This window comes from Pantherophis guttatus, chromosome 2 (genome assembly GCF_059756535.1).
Source record: "Pantherophis guttatus breed Tessera chromosome 2, ASM5975653v1, whole genome shotgun sequence".
In the NCBI taxonomy this organism is placed as follows: domain Eukaryota; kingdom Metazoa; phylum Chordata; class Lepidosauria; order Squamata; family Colubridae; genus Pantherophis; species Pantherophis guttatus.
This window is the reverse complement of record NC_142064.1, coordinates 50,540,341-50,559,896: the sequence shown is the minus strand read 5'-3', so window position 1 is coordinate 50,559,896 and position 19,556 is coordinate 50,540,341. Positions and strand designations below refer to the sequence as shown.

Below are 19,556 nucleotides of genomic sequence, written 5' to 3'. Positions count from 1 at the left end.
GTGGTTAGAAGGATTTGGGCCCTTTTCGTCTTTTTTCTCTTTGCAGGATGCCTGATGAAGACGTAACCTTTGGTGTAAGCCACCCTCTTTAATAGCTCCTTGAAGACAAAGACTAGTCTGCTTTCCTTCTCCACCTTTGACCCGAGTGAAATAAAAATTGCCAGATCAGAACGGAGTTATTTGGTTTCCCCCTTGCTGTGCTTGAAGTTGGGTTCATCTCTTTTTTTTATCATTTTGCACTCTGACATCCAAGACACTGGAGCAGCCATGGGCTGCTTCTGTGCAGTGCCTGAGGAATTTTATTGTGAAGTTCTGCTTCTGGATGAATCCAAATTAACCTTAACCACACAGCACCAAGGGATAAAGGTAAGTGCTGCCTGTTCTGTTTTTACTATCTTGTCAGTAGTGCTTGAAATGCTTTGTCTAGTGTTAAGCAATAGGGGGCAAATTGACATGGAAACCCATTTCTGAGACAGCGCTTATCAAAACAAAGTGGTTTCTAATTACAGGGATATGGCCATGTCAAGTGGCATTTAACTTTACATCACATTCCACAACCCAGGAAGGAGTTGTAATAATAACAAAAAACATGAAAGTGTTAAAAATGAGCACTGATTTGCTTTTCTTAAACCATGTATTGTGTGTAAAGTAGTCAGTGCTGCAGCAGGGGAAGAAATTCTCAAATTTTAGTAATTCTTAATTGTATAAAGTTATATATTAAAACACTTTTCCCCCCAGATGGCTTATTTTCTTTAGATAGTTTACCTAATTGTCAAATCCATGATTGCTAGATATCCTTGCTTTATATTTATATATACCCTGTTTCCCTAAAAATAGACATCCCCTAATAATAAGCCCAATCGGGCTTTTGAGCGCATGCGCTAAAATAAACCTCCCCCCGAAAATAAGCCCTTTTTGAAAATATTTAAATGCAGGGCTGGAAATCAGGTAGTACGGCAAGAAGAGCCCCATCTTGCTCCACGTACCCCAAAATAATAAGACCTCTCTGAAAATAAGGCCAAGCATTTATTTCGGGGTCCAAAACAATATAAGACAGGGTCTTATTTTTGGGGAAACATGGTAGAAACCAGCCTTTTAAAAAAATGCATACATCCACAAAGGTATGTCAAAACTAATAAATATACTTAGGGTTGGCATAAGACACATGTTTATCAATGGTAGTAAATATTAATCGGCACCTGCTGACTAGTTTTTAGGCCCCATAATTTTGATCCAGATCATTTTTAATTCCTGCTGACTTTCAAAAGAGCCTTATTTCCCATAAGTTTTAACTATCCAGTAAAAGTCAGTGGAGGTAAGAGTGCTTAATTTTCCTTTAAAATACCTCCCAGTCAACAAAATGATAACATATTTTTGCAACCTAAATACTTCTAAATAATCCATTTTTTTTTATTAGTGCTAAATTGGGGGGGGGCGCACTAGCTTTCAACATTCCCTCTAAGCTAAGGAAGTAAGCCACTTTCCCTCATTAGAAAGGAAGAATTTACATATAAACATTTTAGTAAATTTTTGAATTCTACTTTTGTTCAGATATAAATGCTAGAGCAGTGATTTTCTGTATGAATATGAAGTGCAGGTTTTAAACTTAAACATTTCTACAGAAAATTAGAATTATTTTGAATGAATGAATTGTTCTGGAAGAGCCTTAAATATTTAGGAAACTGTCTTCTTTTGGCTGTGTAATATATAATGAGCTTTGTATATCATTATAAAAATGTTGAGAGTAGCAAACAGATCACACATTTATATCAAAGATGACCACCTATATTTGTCTATAGAAAATAAAACTCTGAAAGTCTATAAGAAAAATGTGCAAAATCCACAGTAGGCAGAAATGCATTACAGTATCTGTAGCAAATATACTTGTTAATCATTTATTTAATAATTTACATTAAAACTTAATCATGGGTATATATTATCCTGTCTGAAGTTAACATAACTGAGTTTTTAAAAGGTGGAAGAATTTATAATCCCATATTCCTGGAAAATTATTCTCATTAAATTTAAGGGAATTATTATGATTTATATACATATGGGTAGAAAACAATAATACTAGACTGACTTGCCAGTTATATGGGTGCTATGAGAATAAGTAGTGTAATTATGTTTAAGGATATATCTAAGATAATTTCAGTGCAGTGAAACATGCAACTTTTCAATTAATATGTTTGAAAACATATTAGTTTACTTTTAAGTAAAATTTTTACTTTTAAGTAAAATTATCTAAGGAATCAAACTTGATAGGAAAACTGAGATTGCCACTTTGTAGTATAACTGAAATAAATGGAACTAAAGTATATAATAAGCAATAACATGCAAACTTCTGAATGTTTATTTCCTATGGGCTTCATTGAAGCTTAATCACAGGTCAGTATGCAGGTATTTAAATGAATTTTATATGTGATAATGGTTTTAATTGCTGCTAAATTAAAGGAACTTAGTTTTAAGCATTCTGAAATTTGGTGAGATGCAAGAATTCTCTGGAGATATTTTTTTTGGTCTAGTTAGGAGAGTATTGATAATTTAGTATGCTAGTGGTTAAGGTGTATAGAGTGGCAGACTTAGCCATGAAAACCAGATAGAGGACTTTGGGCCAGTCCCTCTCTCAGCCCAAACTACATGATTGTTGTGGGGAAAATAGGAGGATGAAGGTGTGTTTTATAAGTTTGCTGCCTTGAGTTAGTTGTAAAAATAAAGGTGGGAGATAGATAAATCTGATCAGCTATGTTCAACAGAATAAATGCATGCTCAACAGAATAAATCTTATAGAAGATAGTTTTTATTTTAAAATAAATGTGCAAAGACTTATTCCTATAGTATAGCTAATAGCTTTTGTTACAATTACTTTTTACTAAATATAAAAATAATATAAATAATTACAGGATAATTGTGAACACAATATAAAATAACCTTTTAAATATAATTAGTTTTGCACATTTTATTTTTTGTTTGCATTTTGAACATAATGACTATTAGAACTGGGCAGGGTTTTAAGATCAGTTCCAAAAAGCTGCTTTGAAGTGCACATGAATGTGATTGCAATACCTGTTTGAAACACTTTCAAGCAGCTGTATTGTTTATCCAGGTTTTCATGGCTGCTCTGCTTTGTGATCTAGAGAATATCTGCCATGTTAAAAAAGATTGGAAATTGTTGCTATCCTTATGACCCACATATGCCAAACAACTTTTCAGAATTGAATCCAAAGTTTTGTACAGTCTTTAAGTACCATAATAAAAACTATTAAAGGGGATCTACATGACAGAAATTTAGAAGAATCTTTATCTGGTGTTAAATTTAATGAACATGTCATCCTAAAATTTCAGAATACAAATACCCTTACAGTATTTTAGAAATCTGGGAGGAGAAAATCAAGACAAAACTTAGGTGATTATTAACTTTTGAACATTACAAATTGTTTATAAGTTTATTAATTGTAGGGATAATTCTATTCTGTTATACTTTCCTTTGTTTAAGTCTTACATTCGCAAATAATTCCATCAATTTATTATAGAAACAGTTTATTCTAAACTTGTTTCATTTGTTTAATGTCCATAATTCTGGTTAAGAGCTGTTATGTGAGAGCTTGAATGGCTTATTGGAGATAAAAGTAATTAATCCTCTTTATATAGCCTTCCATAGAACAGACTGTGGAACCCATAACATTTTGGATCTTTAACTTGCATCTATATTGTTGGTGAGCAGGAATTATTAGAAATGCAGTTAAGAAATTCTAGTTAAGAAACGCCAGAGCGTTTCCACCTTTGCCAATATTTCTGTCATGTAGATGATTCACTTCCTTTCCATTTTGGAATGTCTTAACAAATTAGAGTTACTTGAATCCAAGTAATAAAAGAGTGTGATAACAGTAAGAAAACCATTTAGAACCACTATGAATTCCTTAACTGAATGTGTAAGAGCATATATCTTAAGGAAAACAGTCCTGCATGATGTAAGTACAATAGGTGCATGTGTGTAGGAAATAGTGAATATTGGCCTAATGGTGCAAAATACAAATCGATGCTATGAGGAGTTATATATAATAATTTGGATCAGGAAATTAGATAAGGAAAATGCAGCTTGAAAGCAAGACATTCAGTATATAGAATTGAAGAATTTTTCTTAGTGATTCACATGAATTGATTTATTTGAATGCAGCTATAACATCTTAGAAATTTATTGGCTACGTTTGATTCTCCAACAAGGTGGAAAAACGTCAGTCAGTCTGGGGTATACGTCCTGTCTAGCCAATGACCGAGCACTTTCCAAAGGCAAAACTCCGCCCCTTTAAGGCTGCCCCAGTTCTTCGTCTCGGTCTTCGCCTGACAGGAACGTGTCCTCCTCTGACTGACCCTTTTTTCCTCGGTTATATTTGCTGGCAATTGTTGAACTGATTTCAGGTTCCTTCGTTTCAGCCCCTGCTGACTTTGTGCCTGGCTAAAGGTAATTTCTTGCCTCCCTTAGCACTAGCTGCGTTTAAACGGCTGTTGCCTAGCAGCTTTACCGGCCTCAGCGATCTCAGCGATCTCACACAGCCCCCAGAGTCGCGTGTAGTGCCGAAAAGGCTAGCGACTGAAGAGCGCTCCCTTCCTCACAGCTGTTGAGCGCAAGGGCTGTCACGCCGATTCATCTACGGCGTTTTTTCTCCCGCCTTGCTTGGCTTCGGAATCCTTCCGCTTCAATCTCGCGCCAGAGGCGATCGGGGAGATAACGCTCCGGCGCATGCTCGCCTAGCAGGGACAGTGATTCTGACGGCTTCCCGGTGCGGCGGTTTTAACTGAGGGGGCGATCGGACAATTATCAGCTTGAAAGCGCCCCTTTTTTTCTAACTGGAGCCCTAGCAACATTGGGAAGGATCGCCTTGTTGGTCCCTCGCTCCTTTTTTTCGCCGCCATTTCAGGCCGCCTTTTCAGGCCTATAATTAATTCAAAATGGCGTCGGCCAGAAGCAACTCCGAGAAACCTACGGCCTCCTCCTCCCGCAGGCGCCATCCTAGCGATCCTCTGGAGGGCCCTTCATCCTCCCTGCCACCTCCAGCCAAGAAAGCCCGGGCTAAGCGCAATAATACACAATCCTCATCATCTGGGCTTTCCCGGGAGGAACAACGTCGTCATAAGGCCATGGAAAAGGCCTTTCTGCGGGCGCAATCACATTCTGGCCGGTCCGCTCCTCTGCCTACACCTGGGTCTCGTTCTCCCCACTCGGTGAGAGACCTTTCCCCAGATGTTTTGGGAGACTCGCAGGATACTGCTTCAGACCCTCAAAGGTTATTCCAAACGCTACCTGATTCAGACCAGCGTCCTGTATTACCATCGGCACCTCCTCCAGTTCTGCCAGCTTTATCTACTCCAATGGCTGACTCCTTGGAGGCCTTCATTTCTCGGGCTATCCGCCAATCTATCGCAGATTGTCTTACCCAAGCACCAGCTGCGGTCCCATCAAGGGATTCTATTCATCCCCTCCCTGACGCCCAGGAGGGTTCCTTACTAGATCAGGATCATTCTGCTTCCCATGTTGCTCCTGACCAAGTTTCATTGTCGGAAGGAGATGATTATCAAGATCTATCAAGATGATTTAATTCTTTTAATTATCTTAACTTTTGCATTTGTATGTTTTTTAATTTTGGCTGTTCACCGCCCTGAGTCCCTTCCGGGAGAAGGGCGGTATACAAATTAAATAAATAAATAAATAAATAAATAAAGATCTAGCTTGGTCTGATGATGAAGGCTTGGGGCCCGACCAGCCGGCTTTTGTTGGCCTATTTAAGCCGCACCTCTTCCGCTCCTTGCTTTTTAAAGCTATTGCCGTCACCCGTTTGGGTTCTCCTTCTGCGGCTACACCATCTTCTTCGGCTTGGGATCCGGCGGCTGCCATGTTCGCGGAACATACCAGCGAACCTGAGACCATTCCGGCTCCTAAGCTATTCACTGATGTCCTTCAGCGACAATGGACATTACCTGGAGCAGGCCCTAGCCCTAACGGCTTGGACAAGCGTCTCTACAATTCTGCATCCCCTTTGGCAGATATCTTACAGATTCCGAAGGTTGACTCTCCTATTGTGGCCCTAACCGATACTACCCACCCAGCAGGGCCTCCTGAGGATTCTCTCAGACCTGAGGATAAGCGAGCTGAAAAGACCCTCCTCAAGGGGCACCAAGCGACCGCCTGGTCCATACGGGCGTCAACGTCTGCTTCTTTCTTTAACCGTGAGGCCTTGCTCTGGCTTAAGCAGCTGCAAGCCAGGCTGCCTCTCTCAGACTCAAGGTCCCACCAGGACCTAAATAAGATCGCTGCCGCATTGGAATATTCGGCAGATGCCACTTTGAATTCCACCCGATTTTCCGCTAGAGCCTTAGGTTCTAATGTTACGTCTCGACGGCTCTTGTGGCTTAGAAATTGGCAAGCCGACATTCGCAGCAAATGGCAGCTCGCTTCGGCCCCTTATGCTACGGGTTCCCTCTTTGGCTCTGCCTTGGACCCCTTGCTTGTTGAAACCAGGGATCGCCGGAAAATTCTCCCACCGGCTTCTCGTCGTTCTGATCACCGTTTTCCATCTCCACGGTTTCAGTCCTTTCGGACTTCGGCTTCCTCTTCCTTTCAGTCGCGAGGGCAACGATCCCTTCCCTCTAGGCCACAACAGGATCCCCAGGTCAGACAAGGATCCAGATTTTCCTATCGGAAGTCCTTCCGGGGTAATAGGGGGGGTCGTTGGCCTCGACGGTCTAGATGAGGTGTGTTTCCTTTCTCCTATTGGAGGACGCCTGTCCTTATTCCGGGATCGGTGGGCTTCCTCCATTACTGACTCCTGGGTGCTTGACACTATTTCTTTTGGTCTGGCTTTAGAATTTTCTTCTCCTCCTCCCGCCCGTTTTCTTCCTTGCCCTGTTTCTCGAGATCCAGCCAAGGTAGGGATTGTTTCTGAGGCCATCAACCATCTCTTAGAGATTTCTGCTATTGAAACAGTTCCCTCTTCAGAACAGGGTCATGGTTTTTATTCCCGTCTTTTTGTTGTCCAAAAGGCTTCAGGGGGTTGGCGTCCCATTTTAGACTTGAAGGCATTGAACCGGCACATTAAATATCGCCGGTTCAAAATGCATTCCCTTACTTCCATTCTGGAGTTAATTCGTCCTTCCGATTTTCTTTCGTCAATCGACCTAACAGATGCCTATCTCCATGTCCCTATCTTACCTTCTCATCGACCTTTCCTTCGTTTTGCCTTCAGAGGTTCCCATTATCAGTATAAGGCTCTACCCTTCGGGCTGTCTTCGGCTCCTAGGGTATTCACAAAAATTATGGCCTCCTTAATTGGTTTCATTAGATCTCACCCTGTTCGCCTTCAATTTTATTTGGATGACATATTAGTTATGTCTCCTTCTCTACCCAAAGCTCAGGAGGATCTAGTTTTCGTTCTCTCTTCTCTTCAATCTCATGGATTTTCTATAAACTGGTCAAAGAGCCATCTGTTCCCCTCTAATAGTATCCTTCACTTAGGTGCTTCCATTGATACCATCTCCTCCATAGTTTGTCTTTCACCAGAGCGCCAAGCCAATCTACGTTCCTTGGCACGGCAATGTCTTGCAGATGGCTCAGCAACCCTTTTCGTGCTTTCCCGCCTCTTGGGGATGATGGTTTCCACCTTCGGTATTACCCCGTGGTCCCGTTTACATAGTCGGGAGTTGCAATGGCTGCTGCTTCCCTTCCAACGTTCGAACCAAGAGGTTTCTTCCCGTCGTATCCAACTTCCCCAGCCTGTCCTCCAATCTCTTCGCTGGTGGGTTTCTCCAGCATTGGCTCAGGGTTCTTGCTTTCGGGAATCTCAAAGACTCCAGCTTACTACTGATGCGAGCCTCTCTGGCTGGGGGGCCCATCTACTCCATCACATGACTCAGGGCCGGTGGACCACTCAGGAATCCCGTCTTAGTATTAATTTGTTGGAATTGCGAGCCATTCGGCTCGCGTTGTTAAGGTTTTGTGACTTGGTAAACGGTAGACATGTCTTAGTCCTTACCGATAACACTACAGCTAAGGCCCATGTAAATAGGTTGGGTGGCACTAGATCTCGCTCTTTGATGAACGAAGCTCGTTTGTTGGGGTTATGGGCCGAGGACCATCTGGCTTCCATCAGGGCTGATTACATCTCAGGATCCGACAACGTCCAGGCTGATTCTCTCAGCCGTTCACAGGTGGACCAGGGCGAGTGGTCTATCTCTCAGGACCTTTTCCGGGATATCGCATCTAGATTTGGCTGTCCAGTAGTAGATTTATTCGCCTCCCGTACGAATCATCATCTCCCGCGTTATTTTTCCAGGTTTCTGGATCTTCAGGCGGAAGCCACGGACGCCCTTCGCAGCCCTTGGCCCCCCGGTCTTTTATATGCCTTCCCTCCTCTCCCGTTGATCCCCAGGGTTCTGCGGAGACTGCTCGAGGAACAAGCGCAGCTCCTCCTGGTGGCCCCGTTCTGGCACAGGCGCCCCTGGTTTGCGGACCTTATGGATCTCTCCGTGGCTCCTCCTTGGCGGATCCCTGCCTCCAAGGTCGTCTTATCTCAGGGATCGCTCATTCATCCGAACCCGGGGTGGCTGCGCTTAACCGTCTGGCGGTTGAGCGGATCCTCTTGACGGAGGCCAAAATTCCATCAGACGTTGTTTCTATAATCCAGGCTGCTCGCAAACCTTCTACCATCCGAATTTATGAGGCCACCTGGCGTTCATTTGTTTTATGGTGTTCATCAGTTCCAGTTCTGCCTACTTCGGCTTCCATTATTCATGTGTTGATGTTTCTTCAATCGGGCCTTCGCAAGGGACTTCGACCCAACACTCTACGTCGGCAGGTGGCAGCCATTGCTTCCGTCTTGTCTTGCGGTTCGAAGGATTCCATCTCTCGTCATCCTATCATCGCTACCTTCCTGCGAGGAGCTACGAACTTGCGTCCTCCTACCGTGCATAGATTTCCAACGTGGAACTTGAATAAGGTCTTGAAAGCTCTCATGTCACCTCCCTTCGAACCTCTTCGATCCGTCTCACTGCGCTTCCTTTCATTGAAAGTAGCGTTCTTGGTAGCGGTTACCTCTTCCCGAAGAATTTCAGAACTGGCAGCTTTATCTGTCCGAGCGGATCTTTGTACCTTCCATACCAATAGAGTGGTTCTCCGGCTGGATCCATCTTTCGTGCCTAAATTAAATTCGACCTTCCACAGAGCGCAGGAACTCGTTCTTCCAGATTTTTGCCCCCATCCTTCCCATCGACTGGAAAGGGCTTGGCACACGTTGGACGTCCGCCGGGCTTTGAAGATCTATATAGCCCGGACGGCACCGCACAGGAAGACGGAGGCTCTTTTTGTTGCCTTTCATCCCGCTTCTCTGGGAGGTCGGGTATCAAGTGTGACATTGGGTCGTTGGATTAGGGCTGCTATTACTCTGGCTTATCGCCAGTCTGACTCTCCTCTTCCTCATTCCATCACGGCTCATTCGACGAGGAGCGCTGCAACATCCGCTGCCTGGGCTACTCAGGCTTCCATTGAAGAAGTTTGCCGGGCTGCCACATGGACTTCCATCAGTCCCTTCATCAGACATTATAAGGTGGATTCGTTTGCTTCTTCGGATGCTGCATTCGGCAGGAGAGTTCTGCAGTCGGTCCATATCGCTTGAGTTCTGCGGGACCGGTTCCTTCCCTCCCTGGTGACATCTGGCTTTGGTATGTCCCCAGACTGACTGACGTTTTTCCACCTTGTTGGAGAATAGACGTTGGTCTTACCTGATACGTCTCTTCTCGACATGGGGAAAAACGTCAGTCAGCCCCACCCTTGGTTTCTTTCCGGTGGTGGTTGGGGGGGGTGATATTAATTCTCTATCGTTTCAGGAGGACACGGAGCACGATTCCGTCGCTTCGCCTCAACGAAGAACTGGGGCAGCCTTAAAGGGGCGGAGTTTTGCCTTTGGAAAGTGCTCGGTCATTGGCTAGACAGGACGTATACCCCAGACTGACTGACGTTTTTCCCCATGTCGAGAAGAGACGTATCAGGTAAGACCAACGTCTATTCCCCTTAAATCTTTTCAGGGAGTAGAGAAACAAACAACAGAATAGTGTAGAGACTGATCATGAGTATATAGAATTAGAAATAAGGTTCCGTGAGTTTCTGTAATGCAGTCCAGACACACTTCTTATATTTTTAATAAAGTAATTGTGGATTCTTTTTTCTGTTTGCTTTCCATGCGGTAACTCCTCTTTTGCCTTACTATAGGATGGTCCACAAACAGTATCTGGGAATAGATAATAGGATCTGTGCAGGAATGGGTAAAAACGTAAAACTTCCTTTTGTAAAACCTTTTTCTCTGTCTCTTGTATGCATGTAAATGGATGATGACAATATATATTTCCACATAACTACAAAACGTGCAATTTTTTTTTGAGCAATAGTAAGACTTATATCATGATGATGATGTTATCCATTCAGTCAAGTTCAATTCTTGGCGATTCTATGAGCCAGGTCTCTCCACATCTTCTGATCTTGCAGTACTTCTTTGAGTTTTTCTACGTCCTGGTTGGTATCCGCTTTGATAGTGTCCAGCCACCGTGTTCTTTGGTGGCCTGGTGTCTTCTTTACCACTAACTCTTTCAAATATTATTGCTTTCTCCAGTGAATTCCCCTGCATGACATGGCTAAAGTAAGTGAGACACAGTTTTATGATTTTGCTTTCTAGTGATATGCCCGGTGTTATGTGTTCCGGTAGTTACTTATATCAACGATATATCAATATAATTGCTTATATCAATGAACAATACAGACTTACAGCAATGATCCCATAAATGTATTCACTTAATTAGCACTCAGATCCATAGTGCTACAGTTTTATATAATATTGCCTGTGTTTTCAAGTTTATCCACAATTTTGTCAATAAGGTCATCCATAGTATACGCCACACAATTTTCTAGATTCATACTAGGAATCTTAAATTAACCATCTGAACTGAGTTTGCATGCTTGACTAGATTTCAGGTATGTCAAACTCGATTTCATTGAGGGCTACATCAGGGTTGTGTTCGACCTTGGGGGCCAGGTGGGTGTGGCCAGGGTGGGCATGGCCAGTTCAGCGACATTCGTGTTGGGGGTGTCTGTGGAGGCCCAAGCGCTCTGCTCTGTCAGTGAAAACGGAGCTTGGGTGGGCGGCTTTCACTGGCAGAGGGTTGCAGGAGGCCGTCGCAGCCTCCTGAGCTCCGTTTTTGCTGGCAGAGACACCATGGGCTGCTCCTTCACTGTTTCCAGGACAGCTCCGCGGGCCAGATCTAAGCACCCTGAGGGTCGGATCCAGCCCACAGGCCTTGAGTTTGACACCCCTGCTCTAATCTATAAGAGGATGATTATTTAGTATTTCGTTGTGTTATGTAAATACAGAAATTGAAACAGTTTCTGTTTTGCAAGTATGAGTAGAGTAGGGTAGAGTAGAGCCTTTATTGTCATTGTACATAATATATACAACAAAATTGGTTTAGCCTCTCTGGTGTAATCCATAACAGAAAATACAAAAGTGAGGCTTTGGTTTACTCATTTCCACAGAACTTTCTTCCATTAGTTGAGTTTATAGGTTTTGATAGTTGTAATGAAATGAAAACTTTTTGGACTGCATTCCAAAGATAGTGGAAGCATTTGACTCATTATTCAGTTAACTCATGGTTAACTGAATCATGTTTCAACCTAATTTTGGTTTCTATATGATGTACTAACTAAATCATATGGAGAGATACTGAGTCAGGGGATCTCAACTTTTTGAGGCCAGTGTACATGTTTATAACTCATAAAATGCTTATAATTGATGTGGCCAGTCGCAACGTACTCATACTAGAAAGCAAACAAATATTGTCATTTTATTTCTAGGAATGCCTAAAAATATGCCTGTGTAGAGTCTAGAAACGTTGGAACAGAGATTCTTTTTTAGACTGCTGTCTTGCTTTGTTATATTAAATTAAAAAAACTAAAAATAATGTTTGCTGGAATCAAGGATGCGTAAATGGTTATTATTCAGTATCACATTGGGAATCCAGATGCAGCATGTAAACATTTTTGCAAAACTGTGCTTCACTATGCTGTATTTACACAGTTAATTTGAATATCGTGATATATAAATCCTTATATACAGTACATAGAAGATTAATACCTTGCTGGAAGATTATTGATGTGCCCTATGTTTTTATGTCTAGACATGTGATTCCATTGAATTAAGAAAGATTGGAAATAAATCTCCATTAATACAGGAGAAAAAAAAGGGGTACATTGGCATACAATGACGTAAGCATAGAGAGTGATCAGTCCCAGGAGTAAAATTCATAGATTTTATTGGTGGTAGCTGACTGGCAAATGACCCATGGAATCAGGTGTTATCAAATTAGAAAACTGTAGGACTGCTGTGTTAATTCCAGTTTTTCTGAAACACTGATTAGTAACTCACTCAGCCAATCACAGGTTTTTATATATCCAGAAAAGATTTTATTATGTTTAGTCATGACCCTTCCCCCTTTCACGGTGTCCATTCATATTTCTGATTACTAAGGCTATGTAGCACTTTTGATTAGAAGGTAGATGAGTGAAGGAATATCTGCAATTCTGAAGCTGGCTTTTTTCCTAGGATCATGTGGCAAATGTGGAAGACAGCTGTGTGATGCTAAGAAAACAAGCTTCTGCTTTGTGGACTGCTATTTTTGGGTCCTGCATCAAATCATCATTATGCCTTTAAATCCTTTATTCCTTCTAATGTTTTGGCTTTTGGTGGGCTAGATTCAGCTCCCTATTATGAACCATCATCTATCTATCATTTGTATTTCTTACTACTTTGTAATGATGCTTGATTTGGGTATTTTTTTCATATGTTGTATAAAAATTTTGTAATGTAAGACTGGCAATGTAATCATCCCCCCCCCTTTCCCCAAGGCCCCAACTTCACTGGTCCTCCAGGGGGCCTGAATCCATGGCTTTGCCGTCTGCCTAGGAATCTAGTAATGTGGATATGGATTTCGTAAGGTAGTTACATTGTTAAAGAAACTGACTGCTTTCCTTCAAATTAGGGATGGTTTCATTGCTTTTAATGTATTTCATGGTGTTATTTTAATTATTATTTACTGTACAGGTAGTCCTCGATTTATAACAGTTCCCTTACTGATTGTTCGAAGTTGCAACAGCACTGAAAAAAGTCACAACTATTTTTCACACTTATGATTGTTGCAGCATCCCCATGGTCACATGATTTACATTTGGTTTTTGACAACTGACTCACATTTATGATGGTTGCAGTGTCCTGGGGTCACACAATCCCCTTTTGCGACCTTCAGACAAGCAAAGTCAATGGGGAATCCAGATTCACCTAACAACCGTGTTACTAATTTAAAAACTGCAATGATCCACTTAACAAATGTATCAAAAAAAATTGTAAAATGGAAGAAGACTCACTTAACAAATTTCTCACTTAGCAACATAAATCTTGGGCTCAAGTTGAGGTAAGAGGAGGACTACCTGTACTGATCGTATTTATCTTTGCACGCTGTACAGAGTCATTATGTGAGATGGCCAGTTACATAAAATACCAAATGTTCCATGAACCTGCTGTTTATTTGATTCTGGATTCCCAAAATTTAATGTAAAATTCTTACTTGGAGGAAAAAAAGACTTTAAAGTATTTTTTTTACATAGAATCATGAATTGATTTTAAAACCTTAAAGTGTAGAATTAAATCTGAATCTAAAATTAGATTATATTTCAAATATAGTTTACAGATGTAATATACAAACATGCATTTATTGACCGAAGTTATAATGGCACTGAAAAAAATGATTTATGGTCATATTTCACACCAAATTAAGTTAACAACTGCAGTGATTCGCTTAACAACCAAGGCAGGAAAGATTGTAATATGGGTCAAAATTCACTTAACAGAAATTTTGGGCTCAATTGTGGTTGTAAGTTAAAGACTACCTGTATAAAAATGTAATGTTTTCCCCCATCTTATGTTATTAACAATAGCCTTGGGCTTTGACAGTTTATTCAGATATGCTATTTTAATTTATTCATTAATTATATCTTGCTACTTTATAAGCTGGAAGTGGCACATATAGGAGTCTTCCCTATTTTATTTTTGCAACAATAACCTAACATTGAAGGTTGGATTAATAATAGGTTGAATTAAATGAGACACTTTGGTTGAAAGTCACTGATAGAGTTCTGTGTCATTTGAACAGTATAGCACAAGCTTCAAAATGCATCACTGGCAAACTTCTCTTAGTTTAGAGCAGGGGTGTCAAACTCAAGACCCGAGGGCCAGATCCAGCTCATGGGGTGCTTAGATCTGGCCTGCGGGGCCACTCTGGAAACAGTAAAGGACTAGCCCACTGTGCCTTGGCCCGGCTCAGGCTGACTGGGTGCTGATCTACAGCCTGATGGCAGCCATTTTCGTTGTCAGAGTGCTGCAGGAGGCCATCTCAGCCGAAAACTTTCTTTATTTGAAAGAAATATCCAAGAGCATCCAGCAGTGACACTGGAATTCATAGGACAGATGGATACCATGAGAATACTAAGGATTTCATGCATCAATTTAGTTTTCTCAGTCAGAAATTTAAGGGATGAAGGAATCTTATTCCATGACAATATGAAACATAAGCTTTTATAAAATAGATTATTAAGGTGGATATGCTTATGATGAAAGTGAAGAGTGTGTGTATATATGAAGTATATACCATACATTCTCTTCATATTTCTGATACTCATTTATAAAAAGCTGAAAGGCACAAAAGATTTGCAGAACTTTTCATAAATTAATCATTCTCTAAAATCTCTTTATTTTACACAGATTACTAATTTTTGCTGCATCTTTACAGATGAGACCAACCATTCTGAATTCTCAAAGGAATTACTATGTAATGAATGAGTATTAAGTCTTTTTATTTTCCCAGAGTGCCTCTAACTAAATTAATGGAACTGGCATGACAACGCGGTAGAAATCCATTAATTTTTAAACCAAGTTACCTCCTGGCCAGTCTGAGGTTTGTACAATCAACAATCAAGTCTATTATTGAATAGACTAAAATTTCTGGCTTCTTAATGATTGCAGACAATACTGTATTTTAAATTTTAAGTAATTTTCCTTTAGCAGGCTTGATTTGGATATTTGTTGTAGAAGTTGTAAGTATAAACTGAAACTGTGGGACTATTCACTTTACAATACAATATGCTTGTCTTTGTTTCATAAAAATTACAAATGGTAAAGAAATTACCAAATACAGCATTGTAACAGTTGGGAAACAAATTTTGCAATATTTTGTAGAGTGAAAGCAGCCAAATATATCTCTTGGTTGTCACTATCAGTAAATTACCAATTCAGTATTTTATTACCATCTGTCCCTTGCTTAATAGGAATCAGTATAATTAGTAATGAACAGGCCAGAGATGTCAAAAGTAATCAAATGAAATATGCATGTTTAAAGCCAAAATATGTAAAATTCAGAAAAAACAATTCATCAGCATATTATCTTAGTTCATTTATAGCCGTGATGCAACTGCAGCAAAGACTCTACTTTGAACCTCAGAAAGAAAAAAAAACCCTAAGATTCCTACATTAGCTATAATTCTCAATTTTTGATTTTACTATTATATATTCTTTTGGGGAAATAGATTCCATGAGTAGGATTGTTGAATGTACCTGGATAAGAAAGTATAAAAAACCCCAAATGGAATTGAAAATGAGAACATGAAAGATATGGGATTCAATGATTGCAACTTCTGCCATTTTTAAAATTCTTATAATTCAATGGACTATTAACAAAATACTAAGTAAATGTTCAGATGTCATAGGGTTACATCTGCCCAAGAATCAAGAATATTCTTACAAGCTAGAACAATATGGCATCAAATTTGAAGGGGTGGGAGCAGTGGTGGATTGCTACCGGTTCGCCCTGGATCGGATGAACCAGTAATGGCGGCGGGAGGCTCCGCCACCCACCCAGATGTCTCTGTGCATGCGCAGAAGCATCACGTGCACGCCCGCACCCATGAGCGAACCGGTAGCGAACGAAATTGAAACCCACTACTGGGTGGGAGAAAGCAAGAAAAAAAGTTTGAAAATGGACAGGATTCATGTGGAAAAAAAATCTAGAAAAAAAACTTTTCCAATATATCAGTGCAGCTAAAGCAGTTGGCGAGCAATTTGGAACCTTGCTGACCAATCTATTCTATGCCCCATCCTTCCTCAGATGACCCCGAGCAGAGTGTATATAGCCTTGTACTTCCTAGTTCCTGTATGAATCAGACACACAGATAAGCACCATGAGAGAATAGCAGAAACACATAAATGAGTGATATTCTACAATGGACACATTCTCTTGATTAGATCCACCCTTTCCTCCAAGAGATGGAATGCATGCACTTATCTCAGAGGCATTCATACACATGCATACGTAACACAAATAAACCAAGATAATATGATTAATCATTGGAGAGAAAATGCGTGTGCGCACACAAGCACAGAGGATGTTATTTTTAAAAAGGAAAATGAAGAGTATTTCTAGTAAAAGCACTGGAAAGAATTCAGGCTTTTCCCTTGAATGAAAGAAAGCAGCAGATGGGTGTCACAGTGCAGAGGTTTGTATCCTTTTTGTATTAGTTACATGATTTATAATTTCTAATCTTTTTTTCCTTCATGCTGTTTTAGCTGCAGGAAGCAAAACATACAGACCTAGCAATTTTTCAGAAGTCTGTTTACCTTCCAGTGTTTTTAAGGAAAAGGTTTAGATTCTGATGTGAGGACAAAAGGTGATAATAAATCTGGTTCCATTATATTTTATATAGTTCTTCCCATTTCACAACTACTCTTTCAATAAAAATGTACCCAGAATCCTGCCACAGATTATTCACATCACATGTGCTCCTTAGTACACATTGGATCAGTATAAAGGGAAAAGTCCAACAAAGTCACTTAACTTTTAGTAATTAACAAGGTTAATTTGTATGCATGCTTCCTTGGTTTTATTTATTAAATTTAAAGAAAAAACATGCTGAAAAGTTACCACATCAGTCTGAGTATAGCCATCTAATGCTGCCAAGTCAAATGCTGCTATTTAGTGAAATCTATCTTGATCTGCATCATTATTGAACACACCCAACCTTTCCTAAATATTTTTTGAAACAGCAACTTACTTGGCTTCCTTCCTGACTGCTTTGTTGAACTTCGTTTCTGTTAATATGTAGCAAAACCGATGCTTTCAAACATAGCAAGGATATTTCACTGCTGCTAGATCACAATCACATTCTTTTCATTGAATCTTGTGAGGAATCCTTATTGAAAAAAAAAACCATAAGCCAATGTTGGTTTCATATATTGTACCTAGTGCCATGCAAATGTTTGAATGTCTAAGAAAAGTATAATTGTTCTATATGCATGTTTTATTGACAGCCCAGATATAATACCCCTAAATGGTACACCTTCTTTTTTGGCCTTCAGTTTGCAAGGCTCATGCAAAGGCTTTCTTAATTAATTTTATTCTCTCCCAACAAAAGGATTGAAAATGCTTGGGCATTTTTTATTTATTGATTGATTAAATTTATATGCTGACCATTTTGCTACCCAAAAAGATTTCCCCAGGAGTGTCCACAGGAGAAGGAATATCAATTAGAGATCACTCTAGAAGAGGTGACATTACTTTAGTTTATGTTAAATCATTGTAAGAATATCTGGTCTAGTTATCTGTATGGCAATTGCACAAATAAAATCTAGTTATCTCAGTGATAGTGAAAGGAATTCACCCCAAGTTCAGAACCATAGCTATTATATATACTTTGAAAAATAGTAATTGTGGGTTGTGCTGTGTCCACCTTATTTTCCTATTTACCTTGTCAATCCTCTGCTAATTTTGGGTGGAGACAGTTAAGACAAGTCTTGAGTTGTTTCTCCATTTGTAGACCTACAAGTTTAACTCCTGTTGCTATTACATGCATTTTCAGCATGCTCATATACTCATACTGTGAAGTACATATTTATATTTACTTTGGGAAAAACTGCATGCAGTATCCTAAAAATTTGGAGGCAGCATTGTTTCAGAATCTAAAAATAAATAGTCAAGGCACTGTCCTACACTTCTTTGGAATGGTTTAGTCCTATGTAAAATAGGCTTTCACTTTCCTATTAAGAAACATATCTCTCTTTTGCCTGGTTCTAGTTTCAGCTTGCTTACCATCATCCAGCCCAATATTGTGCAGGCCCTGGCTAAATAAGTTAACTTTTCTTTGGGGGTAGATGTCCAGAAGAAGTAATATTAACTGGGTTTAAAAATATATTGAGGGCAATCATGTCTCCTTTGTTAGATATGCTACAGGGATTTCCTACACTGGATTTCACTTAATACCAGACAGAGTCCAGCTGGGAATACTATTACTCCATCTTACACATCCACACTTTACAGAAGTTACAAGACTATTTTGCTTTGGAAAATGATGAGTTCAGAAGCAATTTATTGATTCCTCTAGAATAGAACAACTTTATAATTATAGCCATTTAGCATTGAGTGATAAAGATTGTATTAAGTTATACTTCTAGAATAAACACTTCTGAGAAGAACTGCTGAAGTATTAGTGGCTCTTTGTTTTATTAATGGTGCATTAATTAGTTATCCTTGGTTCTGCTTTGATTAAAGATCACCATTTTGATTTTTGTATAGCAGGGTTGTATACATCTAGAGGTTGAGATGATGATTCAGGAGACCCTGATTCTCACCCCAGATTAGATGTCTTGACATCTTGCAATCCAAGGAAAAATAAGCCAAAATCTGAGAGGGAGGGAGAGAGTACACGAGAGAAACAAATCCCAGATATATGGATTCAGACATTTGACACTTAAAAGATCATTGTGGAAAGAATCTATTTTCTGTGATTCTTAAGAGTCAACATGCATTTGGTAGCACGTAATCAGTCAATCAACAGTTATGAGCCTGACATTTTCCTTGTTGATAGTTCTTATAAAATCATCTCATGTTTGGCTATAGAAAGTTTAGAGAAATTTGTGACAAATATCTTGTCTTTCTCCTAGGTTAAAAAAAAAAATTAAAAAGCTATCAGTACAGATAGTTCTCGGGGTTATGTCATGTGACCATATCACTTAGTGTTGACAATCCAGGTTGTCTTTAAGTCAAGGTATTTGGATTATTAAGTGGGAAGTGGAGAGAATCTTAGGTAAACAGCACATGGGTGCTGTAGGGGAGTGGGGGAGGCCCAGCGTATGCCATGTGTGAGTTGGGATGCTGCACTATACCGTTTTATGAATTTAGGGAAGCCATGGAAAGTGTGTATGTGTATGGGTGCAGGGTCTATGTGAGTGTAGGAAGTCTGGAAAAGTGTGTGTGTGCAAGCTGGGGAAAAGGTTGCAGGGTATGTGTATGCATGTGGGAGCATAGGGAGGCCAGGGAAAGGTATGAGATGTGGGAGCACAGGGAAGCTCAGGGAAAGAGCATGCTGGGTTGTATGCTGTGAGCAAACACATGCTGTAGATGGAGGGCACTGATCGATGTGT

The 19,556-nt window shown here is 40.2% G+C and overlaps 1 protein-coding gene across 2 annotated transcripts in view; it reads left to right on the top strand.

Moving 5' to 3' along the window:
• EPB41L4A (erythrocyte membrane protein band 4.1 like 4A) overlaps positions 1 to 19,556 on the top strand; it is a 95,546-nt gene that overhangs the window by 1,542 nt on the left and 74,448 nt on the right. For both annotated transcript variants that reach the window (XM_034432756.3, XM_034432755.3), the window contains exon 2: positions 47 to 366. In XM_034432756.3, coding sequence (XP_034288647.1) covers positions 268 to 366 — 99 coding nt within the window. In that variant the 5' untranslated portion in view covers positions 47 to 267. The remainder of the gene's footprint in view (positions 1 to 46; positions 367 to 19,556) is intronic.